Source organism: Thunnus thynnus, chromosome 16 (assembly GCF_963924715.1).
Source record: "Thunnus thynnus chromosome 16, fThuThy2.1, whole genome shotgun sequence".
NCBI classification, from domain to species: domain Eukaryota; kingdom Metazoa; phylum Chordata; class Actinopteri; order Scombriformes; family Scombridae; genus Thunnus; species Thunnus thynnus.
Window position 1 is genome coordinate 11,514,088 of NC_089532.1, and position 24,592 is coordinate 11,538,679.

The 24,592-nt window shown below is 39.3% G+C and overlaps 1 protein-coding gene across 3 annotated transcripts; it reads left to right on the plus strand.

Moving 5' to 3' along the window:
- Positions 1–57: 57 nt before the first annotated feature.
- On the plus strand, positions 58–23,116 carry LOC137199383 (nardilysin-like). Of its 3 annotated transcripts, none has more exons than XM_067613646.1 (32): positions 58–148; positions 791–985; positions 1,877–2,120; positions 2,930–3,011; positions 3,891–4,044; positions 4,742–4,815; positions 4,989–5,084; positions 5,266–5,388; positions 8,260–8,317; positions 8,995–9,068; positions 9,491–9,560; positions 9,826–9,903; positions 11,149–11,269; positions 12,803–12,861; positions 13,185–13,239; positions 13,365–13,469; positions 13,928–14,051; positions 14,439–14,525; positions 15,401–15,520; positions 15,656–15,707; positions 16,121–16,271; positions 18,256–18,383; positions 18,608–18,770; positions 18,980–19,011; positions 19,278–19,416; positions 19,542–19,589; positions 19,685–19,737; positions 20,381–20,464; positions 20,717–20,807; positions 21,017–21,133; positions 22,031–22,120; positions 22,255–23,116. In XM_067613646.1, exons 2-32 carry the CDS (start codon positions 792–794, stop codon positions 22,477–22,479), a joined length of 3,291 nt encoding a protein of 1,096 aa, XP_067469747.1. In that variant the 5' UTR covers positions 58–148; position 791; the 3' UTR covers positions 22,480–23,116. The 3 variants fall into 3 exon arrangements, with proteins under 3 accessions (XP_067469747.1, XP_067469745.1, XP_067469746.1); XM_067613644.1 differs by having other exon boundaries at positions 87–148; positions 757–985; XM_067613645.1 differs by lacking the exon at positions 58–148 and adding an exon at positions 159–679 and having other exon boundaries at positions 757–985.
- Positions 23,117–24,592: the final 1,476 nt, after the last annotated feature.

Here is a 24,592-nt window from a genome sequence, read left to right on the forward strand (position 1 = left end):
CACAAACCACGCCTCCTCGCCTCCGGAACCAATCAGAGGGCGCTATAATGAAGTGCCCAAACTTCTCAGCGAATCAGAGCGCTGTTTGTTGGGCAGACACTCGTATGCACATATGCTGAGGCCCCTTCTGCTGTCAGCAGGGAGGAAGGTATGGATACATTGTTGATGCACCGGCTTCAGTAACAACTTGTAAAAGTTTCGTTTTGGCTTTTCCTCGAAAGAAACTATTAGCTAACTGAACCCGCTAAAGCTTTTTTTTTTTTTAAGAATAATTTTAATATGTTGACAAAAAATTCTGGTAGCCTGTAGCACTCATATGGGTTTATCTTTCTCTGTATGTAAAGGAGAGTGTTTAATTTCTTCTTGGCTGTTTTTATAGACTTCTATGGTTCATGTGTTGTCGTCTTGCTTGTAGACGAGAGCTTCAGGTTTTGTTGTGGTGCTCCGGCTGGGTCACATTTTAGCTGACATCCAGCTGAATAGGGCGAAACCACCAGACAGCCTGTGTGAATAGCTGTATTGTGGGCGCTGGCTGGTGTGTGTCACAGTTCAGGTTCAAACCTATAGGCCTCTAGGTCTTGGTAAATCCGTGTTGGTTTTACTGGTTTTTGGGCTTTCAGTTTTGCCATACACGTCTGTCAGTTAGGGTCTTCATCATAGCTGTGTGCAGGCTGACAAGGTGTGTTGCTGTGCTGAGGAGTAAATTACCGGTGACAGCGAGCTGTCCAGTTGTTTATGGTCGCGCCTTGCTGTCAGCCCGCAGTGCCAAAGTCTCATCATCTCTGCTAAGGATGCCGCAGACGAACAAATCCAGAAACGCCCCGGCGTCGGATTCTTTAGGCTCGGTCCAAGCAGGGGCCTCAGCAGAGGACCCAGACCCGGTGCGACGGGAGGAGAGCCTGGCTGCAGGGGACACAGGAGGAGGAGAGGACAATTCTGGAGACAGCGAGATCATCAAGTCACCAAGTGATCCCAAACAATACAGGTAAAACATACTTCCAAGTTAAAGGAGAGGTTCACTTTTTTTTCCAAGTCTGTCTTATTAATACTCACATACATTTATGTGCACTGACATTTCTGCCTGCTGTAATCATTCCTCCTGTCCATACAAAGATCACTGCCAATAAAAGAGATAGGGGACAAAAACTACAGTTATCAAAAAAATATTTTAAAGTTTGTTTGAAGTTGATATGAGGCATATAAACAGGGCACTTTCTTAAGTTACAGTCTTTTTAGAACATAATTTCCTCGTTGGTAGCACAAAAAGGATGATTTAGTAGGATTAGTATGATCTGGAAGAATGATTACAGCAAGTAAAACTGTTTCACTGTTCATATGGCCACCTGACTAATGTTTTAAGACACTTGAAAACAAATCCTTTTCCAATTCCTGAGATGTTTCCATCCTCCCATGTATTTAAATTATGAATTGCTTTCCTGTTACATCATTAATTTCCTCTATTCTGCAGTTATTCTCACTCATTGTTATTAATATGATTGTATGTGCAATGAAATACATCTGAGGATACTCTTTTCTTGTATTTTTGAGCATTAAAGTGCTGAGGAAATGACCCAGATCCACTAACCCAGATCCAAAAATGAGCCTCTGTTCCACCTCTGTGCAACATTATTGTTCTGTATTGTAGTTCGGTGGGACGATTTCATGCTATAAGCACACACCAGTGCCTCAGGCCTCTGTGGGGCGTACAGAAATTGCTGCGAGGAAGCACAAAACAAGAAAGTCTCAAAGGGTATAAGATGCAGTTTGCTAGGAGACATTTGAGTTAACAGCTTGTTCAAAATAAGACAATGAAATGAGAAGCACTGTGTCTTCAACCTCCGTGTGCTGTTTCACCTTTGACTTTGACTCCCCTCAGGTACGTTGTGCTGGCCAACGGGCTGCGAGCTCTGCTCATCTCAGACTACAGCGGTCCAGCAGCAGCAGCATCAGATGATGAGGACTCAGAGGAGGAAGGCGAAGAGGAAGAGGAGGAAGAAGATGAATCTGGAGAGGAATCGGAGGACGAGTCTGAGGACGACGACGATGAGAAGGGCAGTGATGATGACGATGAAGACGACGACATGGAGGGGAAAAAGAAGAGGGGAAATGCAGAGAAACAGGTATCACAGTGACGTGTAATGTGGAGGTCTTCTGTGTCTATTAAGTGTAACAGGAGAGGAAGAAGAGAAGTTAAGTCATGTTGAAACTGAAGAAATATGAGCTGAAATCAAATACCTGGGCAGTCGAAATAAATGACACTTATTTAGGACTGACACCACTATTTAAACAGGAAACCATTGTACTGTTAAATAGACAAACTTCACAGGGCGTCCGGGTGGCAAAAACGCTGACCATGTAACTTCAACATCCCCAATTCGAGTCCTGCCGTAAGGGGATACAGGAGAGAGGACTTTTGTAAATGTCCTGTCTCCTCTATACTGTCTAATTATCAAAGGCAAAAATAACCCAAACATATTTTAGACAAGACAAAGAGTCTACAGCCATACTAGCAGCTCTGTGAGGCTGTACTTTGGGACAGCAGCGCTTTGAGCTGAACTCTCACATCAGCATGCTAACATGCTCACAATGACAATGCTAGCATGTGTACCATGTTCACTATCCTAACTGGCCTGATGATGGCACTAAATGGAAAATCAGGATGATCAGTTTGTTATAATTCATCCTAAAGGGGACATGAATGTGTGAACTAAATGCTCTGGGGACCATGAATGTCTGTGTAAATGTCATGGCAATCCATGCAATGATTGTTAAGATTTTCAGTCTGAACCGAGGTGGTGGACGGACAGATCGACCAACATTGTCATCCTTAGCGCCACGCCGCTAGCATAGTTAAAAATACACAAACTGTACCCAAAATCTTGTGAGTGCATTGCAAGACTTGAACATGTCCTTATTGTGTGTTTGCCAGTCTGCAGCAGCCCTGTGTGTTGGAGTGGGCAGCTTCAGTGACCCCAGTGACCTCCCAGGTCTCGCCCACTTTCTGGAACACAGTGAGTAATTTACCAAAGAGGTCCAAGTCATTTTTTTCTCATCGTTATTTGTTCAAGGGTTAATTAACCCCTGGATTCACTTACATTGTTTTCTATCACCAGTCAAGTCAAGTGCATATGATTCATGTAGCCCCAAATCACAAATTGTCTCAGAGGACTTTATAATCTGGTCAACATATGACAGCCTCCATCTATCCTCAGACCCTTGAGTTCAACAAGACAAAAACCCTTTAAAGTGGGGGGAAAAAAAGAGAGAAACCTGAGGACGAGCAAACCAATTTACATATTAGAGTAGTTACTTTGTTATTTTGATTATCGAGGGTACCCTCTTTTCTTTAGCCTGTGTTGTCTACTTCTACTTCATTTAATAATTTCTGACATTTCCACAAAATACCCTTCACCAAGCAACAGAGAATGGGCATGAACTTGTTGCATTCAGTATGTGTAAGACAGCAAGAGGTTCCTCCAGCCAAAAAAACGCAAGACTTTCTCTTGAAATGCAACAAATCTTCCGAATTGGATTCCGCTTTATTGATGCTACTGTCAGTGGGGAAATTGTTATATCCGTCTCCTCTACTGATGTGATTGTGGGAACATAGTTCCTGAACAGCCGGTCTGAAAAGAAGCACTTGCTCATTTTTACAGACTGTCATCAAAACTGACACCAAATTTTTACAACGATATTTAGAGCTTTTCTTTAAGGCTATATCTAAAAAAAGCTATCCCATTCCATTCTTGCTTGGCTGGAAATATATTGCCATGCTATCTGTGTTTGGCCAAGGTACATCACCAAGTAGCAGTTGTGGATCTTTATATTTTGATTTACAATCTCTCCCCTCCTTTTCTGTACTCCCCCACTCTTTTTTCGCAATGTCCCAGTGGTGTTTATGGGCAGTGAGAAGTACCCCTCTGAAAACGGCTTTGATGCTTTCCTCAAGAAGCACGGGGGGAGTGACAACGCCTCCACCGACTGCGAGAGAACTGTCTTCCAGTTCGACGTCCAGAGGAAAAGCTTCAAAGAGGCTCTTGACAGGTGAGGAAGGATCAGAGGGTTTTGTTGTCGGAGCAGCGGCTCTGAAGAAGTGGACTTCTAAAGTATCATGACTTACAGATAAATACAAAAACACAGTAATGGGAAAAGGAGAAAATAAATGTGATAAAACATTAAAACAGTTATTACATACCAGCTGAGAGATGATAACTACTTGGACACAAAGCCTTGTCCTGGTATTGTGTTATGTACAGATGAAATACACTCATGTCCTCAACTTTTACCCTTTTGGTCACTGACACACAAGGTCAGGATTGTCTTTCTTAGTAACTACTAGCTCGTTATCAAACTAGTGATTAACAAAATTGGTTTGTACCATTAAAACTTAAGAAATGTCTCGGCTAGTTAAGTAATGTGTAAATTGGTTGCTGGGAAAAATCTGTTGCGTGGTTCACTCAAAAGCAGTCAACCATGTAAACAGGAAGTCACTGTAGCATCACAAGCTGTAGTATAACTTCCATGAAGTTTGAACTAACAAACCACCGGAGAAACTGATTCCTGTTGTGTGAGAGATTCAGACAAACGTTTCACGCTCAATCAGTTGCCATTCTGCTCTTGTCTGTGTTCTGTATCAGTCTACATCTGATTGTTTCTGTCTGACCTGTGTCCTTTCTCTTTCTTTCTCTCTGGCTGGTATGTGGCCCCTGATTATGGCCTCTCTTTCTTGTCCCCCTCTTAGGTGGGCTCAGTTCTTCATCTGCCCCCTGATGATCCGAGACGCCATCGATAGGGAGGTGGAGGCCGTTGACAGCGGTGAGTCTCGGTGCCTCTGTGCTGTGAAGTTAAATTTCAGCCATTGTACTCGGAGTTAAACTTTCCATCAGCCACAATCGCTGTGTTCTCCTCACGCATCCCTTTTGCACATCATCGATCGCCGGCTTTCTTTCATCGTCTCAAGGTTTTCTGTCTCTCCTTCTGTCTATCAGAGTACCAGCTGGCTAAGCCGTCGGACTCCCACAGGAAAGAGATGCTGTTTGGCAGTCTGGCCAAACCTGGACACCCTATGGGCAAGTTCTGCTGGGGTGAGTTGGTAAACATAACCGCTGGGACACAATACACATAGGGCCTCCTTGGGGTATGTTCAGCAATAGTAAACAGGAGCACTGAGACAGACGGCAAGTTTCCTTTCTTCCTGATATCCAGGCATTTGTATACAAATTACCTGCAGTGTTTTATATTCCTGTTGAATTGTGACATTACCAGGGAACGCGGAGACACTGAAGCATGAGCCAAAGAAGAAGAAGATCAATGTCTATAAGCGGCTGCGTGCCTTCTGGAAGAAACACTACTCTGCCCACTATATGACTCTGGCAGTGCAGTCAAAAGGTCAGGAAAATCTATATCCATTTATTATATATCAAGAACTAGATTGACAGAAATTTAATTGATTTCACTAATTTCATACATCTAATGAATTGATTAATTGAAAAAGCAATCTGTAGATTAATGAACAATTAAAACAATCAGTAGTCGCAGGTCTAATAAGGATTCACTTCATCCGTGCTCAGCCGGCTGTAATCGTTCACGAATCAACTCAAATTGCCATATTTCTCAAAACAAAGCCAGATACAAATTATGTAACACGTTTTTTCAAGGTTTCACAGAAAATATCACACAGCTAATTAACTGTTGCATAGAAGTCAAATGATGACTAGTGTTGACATTTGTGCTGAGAAAAAAAAAAAAGCTCCTTATGAAACAGCTGAATTGCTTCCTGTTGACACCTTGAGCGTTTGATAAACGCTGTCTTCACCTAGAAAATCAACCACTGTGAAAGTTTAACATTTTACACAAACATTTTATATAACCTGCATTTTAGTGGGAAAATAATGAGGCATTTAAGCTTTAAAAGCGATATTGATAAAAGCAATGTTTGTCTTCCTGACTGGAGGTTTTACTGTATTCTTTTAAAGCTGTCATTATTGGTAGTAACAGTATATGTTTTTAATAATCCAGATGCCAGAGTTTTGCTCCAAATGACATGTGTATCCACCACTCGCCTTAGCCAGCTACTCTGTCAGAAATGCAGAGAATAAACTCCTGAATCTGGTTACAATACAGCCACACAACTTGCAGAGAGGATTCATTGTGTGACGTTTTGTTAAAGAATAAAGTCAATAACTGGCCTTTTTCCACCATGCTGTGAGCAAACACGATCTGATCTCACGCTGCACGCAGGACAGAATCAGGAACAGTTTCGCAGGCAAAGAATACAAGCACAAAGAGGAGTGTTTATGTTTCCAAAGTGTGATCTAACATGAGATGAATCCTGTAATACATAGATTTTTTTGCGCCAATCCAATTGATGCTACTGATCATATTGATGCCCACCATGTGTTGATAGTATTGATAGGTATCAATGTATGCGCTGAGTAAACAGAGAGGCTTTTATCAGTGAGATAAAATGATGAACAGTAAGAGTGGAAAAACATGCATGCAGCATTTTCTGTGAATCCCTTGTGTGTAGGGCTGCAACTAACGATTATTTTCATTGTCGATTAATCCACCAATTATTTTCTCGATTAATTGATTGTTCGTGTGGTTCATAAAATGTCAGTAAATTGTGAAAAATGTCCATCCCACATTCCCAGAGCCCATGGTTACTCTTCAAGATGTCTTGTTTTGTCCAACCCAAAGATAATAGTTTTGTTATCATAGAAGAGTATGAAAATTAGATAATATCCACATTTGGGAAGCTAGAACCAGTTCATTTTTGCTAAAAAAAACAACAAAACATTGCTTAAATGATTATTTGATTATCAAAACTGCTGACTAATTTTCTGTCGATCGACTAATGGACTAACCAACTAATCGTTGCAGTTCTGTGTGTGTGCGTGTGTAATTTGAATCCTGCATGAGGAGGGAGGACTCCACCATTTACAATTAAACTACTATATAGAATTACACAATGTAAATATGCTGAACTACTGAATGTTTATTGCAGAAACAAGACTAGGTCAGAACCTAGCATAAAGCTGTACAAACTGTGTATGGTCTATGTGTGAAGTTGTTTTTTTTGTTTGTGTTATAGCGATAGTCAGTGATAGTGTCGATAATGTGAATTCCTGGATATTAAATGTTCACCTGCATTTTTCTGTAGTGGTCCCAGAAATATTTGCTGGTAAAGTGTCCTGAAGTAGCATATCACATGACATGGTTAAGCTACGTTTGAGTCAGAAAAAAGGTTATAAACACAGTTGCAATAACAATACTTTCCACTCATATCTTTGTTTGTTTGTTCTATGTTTGATTTAAAAGAGAACTTGTTTTTATTCTAATTATAACTTTTCTAAACATCTGTTAATTCTTCCTGCTCTTTCATCTGTGTCTATCTGCGGATGTCTCTCGTCTTTCACTCTGCATTGAGTGTTTTGTCAGATTGATTGTTATTTGGGTTGCTTTAGCTGTGCATGCAGCTTTTTTCTGCCTCTTTCTCGGTCGATGACCATGGACGCTGTGGTGGAAACTGCAAATGAAAGTTTTGATAGCATTTTGGGTGCAAATTCAGGAGGCTCATCTCGGCCCGGTTACTGCAGTTACAGTCAAATCAAGCACACCTGCGGAGCAGCTGCCCCACACTAAACTGATATAACAACCTATTTGAGTCATATATAAGTTAATGTTTTATCGGCAAGACTCGTGTTTTAATGCTGTCGTCTATGGCTGGTAGAGCCAAAATGCCAATCATACATGGTACCAGAAATCTATGCAAATGCAAATAAACAAAAAGGATTTCTGCACCACCAAAGTAAATACACAACTGGAACCTCCTATCACACCCATGTAGACTGACATTTTTTTAAAATATATGCACAGGCTCACACTATACAACAGCTTAATTGACATTGTAGTGTTTTTTTATTGTTTTGTTTACATTAGTAATGAGAAAGCAATAGTAAACCAGGTGTATATTTTCAACATTCATGTTCATTTGGTTAGAAAGAAAGTATTGTTGTATTGTATATGTTAACTGCATAATCATACATGTGAATTCAACTGTAATCTATAATAATAAAACAGTTGACGGGTTGGGCCTCCAAGGGGTAAAACTGTAGTCGAAACTTAAGTTTTACTCAACACCACAGGTGCTCTGAAACAAATATTCTCCTCGGAGTCTGTAAATCTGAGTTTTCAGCTTGAATTATTGAGACGCACTTGAGTTCTAATTTATCCTCCTTCACTCGGTCTGTCCTTTAGAGAAACTGGACACTCTGGAGGAGTGGGTGAGAGAGATCTTCAGCAAGGTGCCTAACAAGTAAGTATTGAAGAAGAGGCACTCGTTCACTGAGAGGAGGTGCCGTTGTGATATAAATTTAGTCTAAATATCCTTCGAGATTGAGCTCAAATGTAAATGTCAAGCCTTCCTCTGTTTCTTTTTCTGCTTTATTTTTTTGTACCTCTCTTCATCTCAACCTTTTTTTTTCTAAACACCGCACACCTGAAAGGGATCATTTCTCCCTAAAGTCAAGCTGAAGTCGTGTTTTCTTACAGATATCCACCTCTGTTTGCGTTATGAGTCATTGCGACAGCATCGACATGCATATCACAGTTAACCTCCAGGTTTTAATGATTTCAATTAAAGGATTACACGCTCCTGTATGGGTTGATTAAAAAATTCTCCCATCTATGAGCTTATAAAATCTTCTCAGGCTCCTTCAGCTCCTTTTAGATTAAGTTAATTTATTCTCATCAAGTGAAAATCAAGATTTTTAGAGTTACACCTAGCAGCAACAACATGCTGTTTTTGTGAAATGTAAACAATAAGTGGAGACAGTCATCTGCAAACTTCTGCTAGCAGCTTTTCATGTATCCCTTCAGTGTAATTACAACAAAAATATTATTTTCTCTGTGGTATATTATTGTTTAATTGGTGTTAATTAATAAAATATCATGACTGTTGCCTTTCATAATTCTGTTTTTTTTTGTCTACAGTGGCCTCCCCAAGCCAGATTTCTCCGATATGCCGGATCCCTTTGATACATCAGCTTTCAACAAGCTCTACAGAGGTATCCATCTTACTGTGAATCTCTGAATATTGAACACATCTGGGGTACTCTGAACGGTGGTTCCCAATCTGGGGGTCACAAAATAAATCATACGGGTTGTATGATGGTTTAAAGGATTATAAAAACAGAAAAGAGAGGTTTATTTTTTCACGCTTTCATCTAATTTGTGCTTTTTTTCTTATGAATTACTGGATAATTTTGTCCCTTCAGGGCTCTAAAAAGTGTTCAAATAAAACAATCTGAGAAGGAAATGTTACCCTGTGGTTGAAATGCACACAATCTGTAAACATATGCAGACTGATAAGATGTAGCTTGGTTTTAATGGATCACAAGCAAAAATAAATAAAAGGTTAGGAGGAAATAGAATCCATCAGCAGTATGAATTTAAACACTCACTAACTTTTGTGTTTGTGTGTTTGCAGTCGTTCCTGTTAGGAAAGTTCACGCTTTGAACATCACCTGGGCTCTTCCCCCTCAGGAGAAACACTACAGGTGAGCCAATGCAATAGATATATAGCACAAGGCACATACAGGCAGATTTAGATGGTTCATAACAGGCTGTTATGAACCAGACTTTAGAGAAATTGCATAAAATGTGTTTCTTTCTCTTTTTTCCATGTCCCTGTCTCCTTTCTCCAGAGTGGTGCCTCTTCATATAAACATAGAATTAGACAAGCCAAAAGATAGCATGATTGTAGAGGGATTGCATCAATGTTTTTTTGTTTCTCCTTTTCATGTTCATCCCTCCTCTTTTCAGAGTGAAGCCTCTCCACTACATCTCGTGGCTGATTGGCCATGAAGGCACAGGAAGCATCCTCTCAGTGCTCAGGAAGAAGTGAGTGTTATTGCCTCTGTCTGTTTGTTTTTCTGTTTCGAGGGTACTCCAAAACCCAATTAAAAGGTCTTCAATTTGCTCGGTATACATGAGCTTTTTCAAGCTCAGAGGGAGCCCTGAGTGTTTGAGCCCAATCTTCAAACTATACACTTTGCCAGCCCACTTGTCAATGTGATTCATACATTCTCATCCCTGGATGTGGTTTTACAAGAGCATTTCAGCCTCTTGTTGATAAGTGGCAAAGTGATTCACCAAACCCTATAGTCCCACAATACCAAGAGCCCATCCAACAGTCCCTTTACCATCAGCACCACTTTGAGCATTTGATAGAATATTCCTGTTTACTGTGTCTGCTATTTTCATGTGTTGATAAATGACAACAGTGAGATTTGAGTGTACTCAGTCTCAATTCCCATTTGAAACAAACTGCTGAGGCAATAGAGTGGTTGTTTTTATTGAGTTCAGACAATTTCAACATCAGGGGCTGAGAGGCTGGTTTCAAATTGGGCCATTATTTTCCCCATCACTGAAATCTGGGAATGGTCTGCCCGCACATGTGTCTGGGACGCCACCAATTGGCTGTCGCAAAGTTTAAAGGAGCATATCAGTGTTTTTTCAGTGTATTTACTATACAACAGATTATACTCTACATCTGCATATCATTTTAAAAAAGTATACTATACATTTTTTTTGTCATGCTTTTCCTGCTACTGGTTTTCAGTTCAGTCCAGTATGAATACATTCAGATATTTAAAACTTGCTTGATGTGATCCATCACAGTGAACATCATTTCTCCTTGAGTGAAAAGGTTTTAAAGGGCATCAACACACAACAGAAACATGCCTTTTATACAGATAAAAGCAGATACGACGTTCACTGTGATGGATTGCCCGACTCAAGAAAGTTTCAAACATCTTCAAGTTGTTTTTCATTCTTTAAATGAATAAAAAGCGATGGCTGCTGCGTGGCAGGACGAACACAATAATCGCATCTTATTTATTCATTCTGGCGTTTTTAAAGCTGAGCCGACTGTCCCAACGGGAACACAAAAGCATTTGTGAAATGGTCTGCAATCTAGAAACATGAAGTGACACATTTTCTACTTACTGCCCTGCTCATATTTCAACACTTAATGTGCTTTCTCTTTTCCAGCCTATTGCAGCAAGTGAATCATCCAGCAGTCCTGTTTTTAAATCAATGTTAATTTATGTTTGTGTGTTTTCGTGTGTGTGTGTGTGATTGTAGGTGCTGGGCTCTGGCTTTGTTTGGAGGCAACAGTGAAACTGGCTTTGACCAAAACACCACCTACTCCATCTTCTCCATCTCCATCACCCTCACTGACGAAGGTTTCCAAAACTTCTATCAGGTATCTTTTTTTTTTTTTTCGTATTCTTGATATAGTGAAACACAGACTCAGGCCTAAGCAGAGAAAAACATGTAAAATATTTAACAGTGTACACATTCATCTCTGATTTATAGGTATATCATTCATATCATCAGTTGTTGAATGTTGACATACTTGACTGTTCATTCAGCAGAGCCTGGTAGCAGTGTAACTTAGATATACCCAGCCGGCCTATTTGTCTCTGTTTTCAGTAATACAACAGGTAATTTCAAGAAAGCAATCTGTGTGATCAGTTGCTATAACAACTCTTGTGTTAACCAGGGAGGCAGTTGGTGATCATTCAACAGGACTGTTTTCTAATCTTAAGTTTTTAATGGAAAATGTTTCAGTCAACAAATTGAAAACTACTGTATAAATGCTGCAGCGGCCTTGAGGACATAGTTTTTTGTAATCTAGAGCACTTCATCCCTTGCGTCTCAGAGAGGATGAACCTGGAGTTGTTTGGATCACAGGGTGCTAATTTTCTGAAACACAGTGCAGGACACAAACTGCAGTCAAGTGTGGCACACAGTGCTCCAATTAAGTCATATATAAGTTAATACAGTTAAAATTTGTTTTTAAATATACTCTATGAATAAATTGATGTCACTTATAAAGAGAATCCAGTAGGTTCTGGTAGATTGACGGTCATCTCCTCCCATTCGACACACAGCAAGTCTCTACAATATGAAACTGGTGATGGAAACACAACAAAAGAACTCTGCACTTGCACCTCGGAAAAATGCTACTTAACTTAATTGCAGTTACAACAAACATTGTTAGGAACTTGTTTAAGTGCACTCATAGTAGAGGACAGAAAGGACAGCATTTAACACAGCATACAAAAGAGCCAGTTGCCAAAGGTTTACAATTCAAGAGAACCTAAACATATTAGAATACATAAAATATGACTAATCATTACAAAAAAAAACATAAGAAAACAACTAAATGTACCCTAAAGTACCAAAGGTTTACCATTTTAGAGTTGAATAACCTCAGGGAACTGTTCAGATTTCAAAGAAGAGTTGCCTATTTTCTGTTGCATGCACAGCAATTATGAAAGGCCTGTGTTGGCCTGTATTCTCTCTCTTAAAAACAGATTGGTCAGGACTGAGGATTCCTTTGTTCACAGTTAATGATTATTCCTCTTTATTCACAAAAGCAGAGGTGACATTTTCATTTACATGCTTGAATCTCTAAACGGGGGGCGAATAAAGACACGCATTACTGTCTCTTCAGTTTTTCTAATGAAAACATCTTTTCCAAATGAATTGTCATAGCTCGGTGTAATAACTGTAATCAAATAATCTTAGTGAACATGATTGGCTGCCTCTTTCTGACATCAGTGTAATTGTTATGGTTTATCAAAATCAACAATACATTTCACATAAACTCTGTCATTTCTAGTAACAAAGAGGGATTTTACCAACAAATGAATGTGGTAATGACTCATTTAGGCTCAAGCTTTTTCATGTCATAGTGTCTAATCTCTGTGCGTCTGTGGGTTTTTCACAGGTGACTCACCTGGTGTTCCAGTACCTGAAGATGCTGCAGACACTCGGACCACAGCAAAGGTGCTGTCGCTCACACACGCAGTCTCATAAAAAGGCACAAGAGAGGCACATTACCTACAAAAAAAATGCTTTTATAATCAAACACAACCTCTATATTCTGTCTGTGTGGCTTTTTAGTACACAGTAAGATTGGAAGTAATAACTGTGACATTACACAGGTTATTGATAGGTTAATGGGTATTTGTTTCTTCAATTATATATTAATAGCTTTATTGTTGATGTTTTTGTTGTGTTCCTTAATCTGAGCGTTGATGATGTGACATCTGAGCTTCTGTCTTGGATGAATAAGGGTAATTATTCTGTCTGTTTGGTCATGCACTCAGAATATATGAAGAGATTCAGAAGATTGAAGCGAATGAGTTTCACTATCAGGAGCAGGTAAGAATCTATATATTCATGTGCTGCTGTGTTAGATGCTTTTTGGATAAAAAAGTGATTCAATATTGTGTTTTTATAAGTGTAACTGGGAGGTTAAAAGCTATATTTGATTTCCTCTTTCTCAGATTGATCCTATAGAGTACGTGGAGGACATTTGTGAGAACATGCAGCTGTTCCCAAAAGAAGATTTCCTAACAGGAGATCAGCTGATGTTTGACTTTAATCCAGAAGTAAGTTAATTCGTTCAGGGTTCAGGGGAGTGAACCAGTTCAGGATTTTATTCTAAAACTTCCTTTTTTAGACTGAAAAAGGGTATTAATGAATTAGGTCACTTGAAAAAAGAAAAATATAGATGTATTTCCTGTCTGATATGTTGATGATTTATACACCTTAGTAGAAGTTTGGTGTCAGAAATATATTTGTTAGAGTTGGTATAGTCTCTGATTGGTGGATATTACTTTGCATCAAAAATTTAAGTCTAATTGTGGCTTTGCATTTTCTGTGATGAAAGTATCTTCTGCTCAGATTTTCTGCCTCTTACTGTGATTGACAGCTAAAACCGTTCTCACATAAACAAGTAATTTAGCAACTGAGAAAACAAAATTTGCTCTCCTCACTTGCTGAAAAGTTGACTTTATTTGCCTGTATGTCTGTGCGTGCGTGTGTGTTTGTGTTTGTGTGTGTGTAGGTGATCAGTGCAGCTCTGTCCCTCCTCACCCCTGAGAAGTCCAACCTGATGCTGTTGTCACCAGAACACGAGGGCCAGTGTCCCCTCAGGGAGAAGTGGTTTGGCACACAATACAGCATGGAGGGTGTGTTTCTGTGTGTGCTTGTTTTCAGTGTAACAGCTCCTTCGCACAATGTAGGCATTCAGTGAATACAATGTCTTTTTTTTCCCCCCTTGTGCAGTGATATTCACCCTGATATAATGCAGGCAGCCAGCAGCATAAATGCCAGCATTTATCTCTGTCTTTTAGATGGCAAACAATAGTGTTGGAACAGCATTTGAAGCAAAAATTTACAAAACAAATATTTCATTTTCAATAAAATGAAGGGTTTAAGCTCCTCATTCAAATTATAAATGCAAACCGCAAATCTCTTTTAGACGTTTACTCATGGTTTAAAATATATAACTTAAAATATTCACAATCAAATGGAAATTTAATTGTATCTGTCCTGTTTTTTCCTCCTTCACACAGACATCCAGCAGGAGTGGATGGAGCGTTGGACAGGAAACGTGGAGCTAAACAGTGACCTCCACCTTCCCGCTGAGAACAAGTTCATCGGTGGGTGAATAAACTTTTAAAAAGTTGGTTGTTGTTGCCTAAAACTGCGGCAAGTATCTGAAAAGTGTCCAATGAAATGATCATGAACAAGACGTGGTCCAGTAGTTTGTACTTTTGCTCTCCATTCATCCGTCCAACAAATGCAGTACTCAGATATATCGACCAAACTTGGAGGAACAGTCGCCTATTTGGCAGTTCATTGTTAAGTCACTGATCTAATGGAGATGTTCTAATTCATTGTTAACTTATCCTTTATATCTTAAGCCCCATTCAGAGGGGATTTATTTCTCAAGGGGAGGTGGGGTGATTTCTATATTATTGCGCCGGTCACTGATTTTAATCCCATCAGGAGCACACATGTCTGTGATTTTTCACTTCCCAACACCCCAGTAATGATCACAGCGCCACTCACCAACTTTTTTTTTGGTGAACTCGCCAGTCCTCACATAATTACGATTCTGTCTTTGCTGGTCTACCTTTGTATAACCAAACCTATTTTAATGTTTATTGAGCGACATCAATTAAATGTGAGGATTTTTAATCATATCTCTGGCATCTCTGCAATGCTGGTGCAATTCTGACCAAACTTTCAGGGCTAATGCATTTTGGCACCGTGATCGTCTATACGTTTTGGAAGGCGACAGAACGGTATGGCCAATTTTGAAAAAACGTGGAGAAACTACGCGTCTTCACTTATTTGTCCCAAGAGTTCCTGAATCATTTATTTGGAGCGGGTGACATCTTCCTCTGTGTTGACAAGTGGTTGTATGTTTTTCCCAAACTGGACATACTGAATTTTTGAAACTCACACATTATTTATGAGATTGGACCAAGTGGAATGATATTTTTTTATTGTTTATGTGCATTTTGCTCAGCCACTGACTTCACCCTGAAGCCCTCTGACTGCCCGGACACAGACTATCCTGTCCGGATAGCCGACAGCGACATGGGCTGCCTGTGGTACAAGAAGGACAGCAAATTCAAAATCCCTAAAGGTGTGTGTGTGTGTGTGTGTGTGTGACAGTGACTGCTTTTACTGTGTGCATCATTGAGCATGCAAGATGTTTCCAGAAGGACATTAAATATCATCAGGGAGATGTTGACACTGTTTGTCCTTTCTCCTGTTGCAGCCTACATCAGATTCCACATAATCTCTCCTGTAATCCAGCAATCTGCTAAGAAGTGAGTTCAGACTCAAGTATGACCTTCAGAAAATAGTGTTTGTTTTCCTGCTTTAAAATTCATTAACATTTCTTGCTTTTCTTCCATCCCTCACTTCTTTTTCCTTTTGTGTGGTTTCTCTTCTCCACTATTTTCCTCCCTTTTTCTCTCTTTTGCCATCATTCCTCTATCCTTCCTCCATCCTCTACTCTTCACTTTTTATCTTATTCATCACTTTCTCCTTTGTTTCTTGTCTTTCTCTGTTGTTCCCTCATCTCTTTCACCCTCTCTCTCATTTCCTCCATCTCTCCATCCTTTCACTTTGTTCACCTTCCTGCTTCCTGTTTTCCTTCTCGTCTTTCTCACCTTTTTCCTTTTCTTCCACCTCTTGTATTTCTCCCTTCATCCTTCCCCCTCTCTTCCCTCTCTCCCAGCGTGGTCTTGTTTGACCTTCTGGTCAATATCCTGTGCCACTACCTGGCAGAGCCGGCCTATGAGGCTGAAGTGGCCCAGCTGGAGTATAAACTAGTGGCCGGTGAGCATGGCTTGGTCATCAAGGTTAAAGGGTTTAACCACAAGCTACCTGTGAGTAAATGCATCTGGAAGATGGTACACATGCAGATTTCAAGGCATTTCATATCCAAAATGTGCATCAGACAAGTCCATAGTGTATGTAAAAGTTTGTTTTTGTCTTGTCATCACTCTGACTTTAATTTGACTCTTGGCTATATTAAAATTGCAATATTTAAATATCAAGCCAACAAGGAGGCGTGATATTGAGTAGACTGAACTTAATAGAATTGAGGCAATAAAGTGACAAATTTAAAATCCTTTCACACTGATTAAAAGCTATTAAATTACTTTCCTACTTAAAATCTACTCCATAACACTACATTTCACTTTATTGTCATAATTTCTTTAAGTAACCATTGATCACATTTTGTACGTTGTATATAACTGTTTGGTATGGCTCTATAAAAATTAATACTTTTAAAAAGTCTATAAGTTGTTACCAATAGCTTTGTTAATGGGTACTAAATAATTTCTTAATGGAGTGTAATAAAAAGACAAGACAAGACAAGTTATTAAATGTCACATAGGTCAGTACAAGATTCATTCATCAATATTAAAGCCAGTCAAGACAACGTACAAACAATTTGTTTCTAATAAGTATGCCTTATTAAAAAGTAGTTCCCACTATTAAATTTATTTATATATATATATATATATTTATATATATATATCAGTGGCGGCTGGTGACTCAAAAAATTAGGGAGGACAAGAGGAAAAGCAACATGGAATCTCACAACAAACTGCATCAAACTATATCATTGTCCCCCACCTGATGAAATCGGAGGGTTGGGGGGCAATTTTATATGCCAATAAAACAATTTGCTTGAGTGGTGAAAAGGCTGCTTCTTTAAAGACATTTAGCATATACATAATGTCTTTAAACAAAGAAGTGCTCATTTTAGCCATGGAGTGGATCAAATGTGTCATTTTACCAACAAAGTGAAATTCGAATTTATAGTACTGTTCTATTGTGACAACAAATTTATGTTCTCATCAAAAACAGACAACATATCACATGATTTACACGTGTTTCCTATATATTTTCTTGGTATACAGAAATATAATGGGGGTGATCAGTGCGGATCATGGATCAACTACAATCAGTTACTCCACTAGTTAACACTTGTTATTCAATTACTTTAAGTTTATTACTCAATATACGGCTCAGCTTAAAAACGGAAATGGTCAGAAGCAAGCAGCCAGACCTGAATTCTGGAAACTATCATTGGGCCAACTCAATGTCAATATTGCATTCTGGTTGTTGATTGGTAAGGGAGGACAGCCTCCCTTGGAGCGTCATTTTACGTGTCATGGCCAATCACAGATTAGCATGAAAAAAAATGAAATACATTGACTCCAATGTAAGAGATCCCGCCATGCGGAGGACAGCAGGCCCCCCTGCTGCTCTAACACTGATGCGCCCCCCCCCCCCCCCCCCGACCCCCCCACCACTTCACCACACACTGCTCTTTATCCTCCCACCTTGCAGGTGTCACTGTTGAAGCATTTTAAACAGAATTTCAGTAATGGATTTTTTCCAAAGAAGAGAGAAAAAATACTTTATAAATAACACTGAGATTTGTAATGGTTTATTTCAACCAAATATTCTTTTTTATATTTTGATCTCCCTTTTGCCTCTCAAAAAATAGAGGAGGATCAACCTCCTCTGCCTCTATGGACCAGCCTCCACTGATATACATCCAGTGGTAAAATTATTATTACAAGACTTAGTGGATTTTCACAAGAATTTTTTTTTCTATAAACAAAAACCTTTAGATCTTTGAGAATGATGCACATAAAAAATCCACACATAGAAACTTTAACAGCTAATCTGAGTAAAATTACTCATACACTGTATATGCATTGTCACATAAACATCACACACACACACACACACACACACACGTATGTTGGGGTTTGTTTTCTATTTTGGAGACATGATAATGATGATTTTCCATCTCTTCTGCTTTTCTTTCCCTCTCATTTCTCTCTGTAGCTGCTGTTCCACCTCATCATTGATCACCTGGCTGATTTTTCTGTCTCGCCTGATGTCTTCAGCATGTTCGCGGAGCAGCTCAAGAAAACCTATTTCAACATCCTCATTAAACCTGAGAAACTCGGCAAGTCAGTTGTTTACCTTCTATCTCTTTATTTTCCCCAGATAATATCATCCTGCCGCTTAAGTCATCTCCAAGTCTATGATGCCTTCTAGTGGTGAAATGTGTGACAGCCCTAAATAGAAAAACCTCCTACTCTTGTTATCCTCTTTTCCTCTCTCTCTCTCTCTCTCTCTCTCTTTCACTCCTCCTCCTCTTCCTCTTCCTCTCATCCTTTCCTCTCTCTCTCAGGGACGTGCGTTTGTTGATCTTGGAGCACTCTCGCTGGTCCATGGTGGAGAAGTATCAGGCTCTGACAGCTGGTCTGACCAGCGATGAGCTGATGGAGTTCATCCGGAGCTTCAGGGCTAAGCTGTACGCTGAAGGACTGGTGCAGGGCAATTTCAGCAGCGCTGTGAGTGGATGGCAGTCAATAAATGGACATGTAGATTGATTAACAATGAAATGAAATTAGCTAATTAGTTAATGCTCATGTCTGTACTTGCATCAATTGATTATGAGTGTACTTGACATTGTCCTCATGTTTTGCTCGCTCCTTCTCCTCTCTCTTTCTCTCTCTTACGTTGTACCTGTTCAATATCCTTTATTATATTTCCTCCACAGGAGTCAGTGGAGTTCCTGCAATATGTCACAGAGTAAGTCAGCTATTACTCTGAATGCACTTCGTAATGAGAACACCAATACTATACAATCAAATGGATTTGTTAGCTGGCATACACAGTAATTTGCATTAGCTTCAGTTGTTGAATCCATGATTCACCTTTCACTTGCTCCACTCTGTTGTTTTTTTGTTTTTTTATCTCTCTTCTTTCTTCCTTTCCTATGTCCCTCCTCACTTCTTTCATTCTCTCACCCCTTCTCCCATCCTCCTTTTTTCTCCTCCTTTCTTCTCCTCTGGCAGCAAGTTGCAGTTCTCCAAGCTGCCAGTGGAGGTGCCGGTGATGTTCAGAGTGGTGGAGCTTCCTCTGAAGCACCACATCTGTAAAGTCAAATCACTCAATAAGGGAGACGCCAACTCTGAGGTCACTGTTTACTACCAGGTACATACACAAAAACATGTCTACAATACTTCTTTAATATCTTAATATCTACCAATTTAACGTGCTTTGTTTTTAAAGGCACGCTATTTCACTCCTATTTTTCTTTCTCTACACTTTTTATCTAGTCTGGCCCCAAGGCCTTGAGGGAACACACACTGATGGAACTGTTGGTGGTGAGTGCTGAAGTGTTTTACCTCCTTTCTCCATTTATTCCGTTTGTCTACTTGTTTATCCCTCCATCTTTGACTGAGCTGTTGTTTTCTTTCAGATGCACATGGAGGAACCCTGTTTTGACTTCCTCCGGACCAAAGAGACTCTGGGGTGGGTGTCTAATTATGTTTGCTTTTTTTTTACTTTTGTTTAGCAAAATACAATTTGAATCATGTTTCCATTAAAACTCATCTTTTCAAACTTCTTTTCACCTAGAAATGTTTACTATATTTTAACCTCACCTATAATATTAATTGTAATTTATTTACAGTAAATGTTATTCATCTTTTGTGAAGCATATTGTATTACATCTTTTTGTATTTATTTGTATTATATCAAGTTTACATAACTGATCATGTCCCACTAAATCTGATACATCCTGGCATTTCATTGTTGCTTTCCAATATGCCAACTTTTCCAACTCTGTAACACTTATTTTTGACTTTGTTTGACTTATTTAAATTAGTTTTGCGAATTCCACTCAGGTTATTTTATGCAAAAATTGAAACTTGAATGTGTATAAAAACAGATCTATGTAAATGTGCTTGCTGTCTCCGCCACATGTCTCTGTCTTTAATATGGATTTTTATTTTTGCTTTCCAGAAGAACTAACTGATCTTGTTTGGAGACGGGAGGATTTTTGTTGTGCATGTCTAAAATTTGCAAGCTAGTAATGTTCATAAGCTCGCTCCAGTTACATTGGAAAATTGTTTTTCCATTTATCCACAGTAAATAAATCAAGTCTCTTCTGCAGGTACCATGTCTACCCCACTTGCAGAAACACCTCAGGCATTCTTGGCTTCTCTGTCACCGTGGAAACACAGGCCACCAAGTTCAAGTGAGTCTGCAATACAATTGTAACCTTTCATTTCATTCGCTCAAAAGCAAGATATGATTTATCTTAACTGCTTTCCCAAAACCAAAGTATAATTTATCTTGTTGTTCACCCAAACCCAAGCTACAATTTATCTATGTGGCCCCAGAAAGAGAAGCCAGCAGAACTGATAAATGAAGAAAAGAATCAAACACAGCCTATAGCCCATATATAATATACAATATCTCTTACCTCACTTGAACTTTTCTCTCTCAGTACCGAGCTGGTGGAGTTAAAGATTGAAGAGTTCTTGACTTCTTTCGGGGAGACGCTCAATGAGCTGACTGAGGAGGCCTTTAATACTCAGGTCTGTGTCTGTGTGTATTATTTTGTGCGTTTGTGTGCTTGTGAGTTTCCCATAGATATAGAAAAACAGAAAAGTCACAATAGCTGATATACATAGATTAATAACACATCAGAATCAGGTGCGCATTCAGATCTGCTGTTACACTTCAACTTATCAAACAATCAACAGTGTATAGAAACTGTAATGTACTGTATGTGTGTTTTGTACAGGTGACTGCTTTAGTGAAGCTGAAGGAGTGTGAGGACACACACCTCGGGGAGGAGGTGGACAGGAACTGGGCCGAGGTGGTAACACAGCAGTATGTGTTTGACAGGCTTAATAGAGAGGTGAGGATACATACATGCATATTTCCTCTTTATGCTCTCAGGAAGCTTGTTTTGACTCACAATTCATTCTTTTACTTCCACATGGGGATAGTCTGTCTCTGTTACAATGGGAGTACATTCTCAAAGTATTGTCAACCTTTGGTTAGCCAAATATGGAACACCAAATTCACATAAAATAAACTCTTATTTCAGCTTACGTCAAAATCTTGAACCTAATACTGCCAACTAGAGTAGATTAGTAGAGTTGATCTCATCCCAGATGGTTCAGTTAGAGACAGTTGTCAAAAAGAACAGCTTATGGATACGCATTATAATATAATATGCACAAAATTAACCTATAGAAAGCAACATACATGTAAACCAGGGGACAGCCCACTGTCACAGTAACACCTTTATGCCATCATACTCAAGATAATTTTACATAATTGATCTCGCCCCACTAAACTTGATGCATCATAGCATTTCATCATTGCTTTTTTTTTGCTATTTCCACTTAGGTTATTTTATGCACATTTACAACAGGTAAAGGAATATTACACTTAGTTTAAAACGGATATAACTGATGTAATAAAGGAACTCATAGAGACTGTAGAGAGATAAAACCTCTGTCCTGGTGGACGTAACTTGTACTGAGTCTGAGCTCAAACTTGACCTAATTTTACAGTTTCCCCCTGTTAATCTTTGCTCTTCAGATTAAATCAATTTGTCATTACAAATGTTAACATTTACTATTAAAGTAGTACTAATCTATTCAACATTCAAACTTCTTAGATTGTGTAAGTTGAACAATCTTTGTTTTTAATTTTTTTAAAACAGAATCAGTGTTTGCTTTGAAACTACAGTTTAAACCACAGAGTGTTACATTTTTATTTGATGATTGTGTCTCTGTGTGTTCAGATCGAGGCTCTGAAGCAGATAACCAGGGATGAGCTGGTCTCCTGGTTCCACGAACATCAAGGACAGAACAGCCGCAAACTCAGCGTGCACGTAAGCAATGCTTTCATGTTTGTATGCCTGTGGATGTTCAGTAGAGCAAGAGAGGGATATGCAGCTTTTTTATTTTACTTTTCTGTGCACCTGTAAACACTGCATTTAAATAAAACTCTCTCTGTCTACCTAAGGTGGTGGGATTTGGTCCTGAAGAGAATGATGAGGAAGGTGGTAGTAAAAAACAAGAAGGAGAAGAGGGCAGACAGGAGGATTTAAGTGGCTCTACCTATGGGGAGGTGTCAAAACTCACCTTCCTTCCAGCCTCCCCCAAGATGACTGCTGCCGTAGCTATCATGGACATTCCTGCTTTCATTGAAGGCTTGCCCCTCTTCCCCTACCACAAGATACTTGAATAAACTCTTGCTCAGACTGTGAGACAGACAGATGGTTGTGCTTTGCCTCTTACAGAGCCGCATTTGGGGACTCTGCCTCATTAGAGGTGCAGGCACTTAATACGTGGAGGTGAATGAAGGTTGAAACAGCTTCAGCTCCTCTCTGGACTGGATTCTCTTTTCTGGGGCTCAGCTTTAGATTTTACCAACACAGTGTGCATAAGCAAAAAGCCTGGAAGTGATGATAGAGTCTTTTTTAGCTAAGTGATCATCTATTCTGCTTTCTCACACTCAATTATTTTATATCCTCAAACACCGAGAGTGTGGGAGCGCTCTATCTATTTCTCTATCCCACACTGACTGAAAATCTTTGAATCAAATTCTCATTTATTTGGTTCTCCGAGCTCTGCTGCTAATACAAGCATGAATACTTGTCTTTCCCACTGTTTGTGTTAGAGCTCAGACTGAATTTAATGCCATTTGAAAATACTAATCAACTGTGAAAAGTGCAGAGATTGCAGAAATGCCAAGTCCTTTGAACCCCAGATGTGTGAATTTGAGTAATCGTGTGCTGGATTTCAAGCTCTGGTGTGTGCTGCTGCTGTTAACTTGACCTGGATCATGCTGTGGTGAAGAAATAAATCAATGAGTGGTGAGTGAATGTATGGAAAATGTACTGTACTGACTACAGAAAACATACATGAATCTCTTCAGCTGTCTTCACAGTAAAAAGTACGCTCAAACTCAAATATTCAGACTGAAATTCAGTTTTATTTTTGCTCATATTTTAGTGCATTTTCTCTAATAGCTCATACTGAAGGTGGAAGGAATTTACAATGACATAATTTTTGACATTTTGTTTATTTTTCTTTTCTGTAAATGCCGTCTGAACTGACACACCTGCAATTTTCTTAACATACAAACCATACAACAGCATTTAACTACACATTTACTTGGATCTACCGAGTGACAAACGGAGAGGTCACTTTAAATTGTTTGCATGCTTGTGACTCAGTATGGCGTCAGCTGTTTCATTTACACAGGTTTCATTTATGTGAAAATAATTCTCACAGACTCTTACCTGCTCCCTAAGGAAAAGGTTGTTGCTTCAGGTGTTGTGCCTGGCTTGTGGCTGATGACACTCTGCACTATTGAATGTAATTAAAAATTAATCCAGAGCCCAGCACACCAGTGTTAACAAAATTAATATGCCCAAAGGGAAGTCTCATACTGTAGCAGTCTTCACCTGCAGTAGTCTCACATATCGTATAATGATACTACCTGAAAGATGGATGGCAAAACACTTTGTCCGCATTGAAAGGTCACTGTATGGCCAAAAGTATGTACACCCAAATATCCACGTGTATGTGATTGTTCATCACCTAATTCAAAACCATGGCCATTAATACACTGCTATAACAATGTCCTCTCTTTTGGGAAAAAGAAAAGACAAGAACATGGAGCCTAGCTGCAGGGATTTTCTCCCAATTAGCCACAATGACATTATTGATGTTGGGTGATGAGGCTTGGCTCAGAGTCTGTGTTCCAGTCCATCCCAAAGGGGTTGAAAAAAGTTGAGGTCAGGGCTCTATGCAAGCCTGTCAAGTTCTTAGACACCAGAAAACATTCCTTTTTCTGTACAAGGGCTGTTTAAACAGCAAAAAGCCTCCCCCAAACCATTGATGCAAGGTTTTAAAAACACAATTGTCTAAAATATCATAATAAACCACAGTAGAGTATGAATATATCTCTTAAACCTGCAATAAATTTTTGGCCACTTGGAGGCAGCAAAAGCTGGAAACACAACTCCTGACATCACCATTTAAGAAAATATGATGAACTTGTTAGCTAGCAAATAACAGTTGCCTAATTAAGATATGGAGCAACATTAGCTAACATTCTTTTAGAGTCGTGTTTCTGGCCATCTGACGAACTCCATTATTCACTTTCCTTTTAATTCTGTTTGTGGTCTCCCCTAACTTCCTGAAGAGTATCTGGACTTTTAGGTAGCTTTTTAAATGCTGCATAATTGTAGCCAGTTAATTAGTTGCAAACTTTGTCTGTCTGCCACTGGGTGCTGGGCAGCTAGCGTATAGTTGATTTTTATAGCTTTCTCACTGAAAAGTGCCTGTTGTGG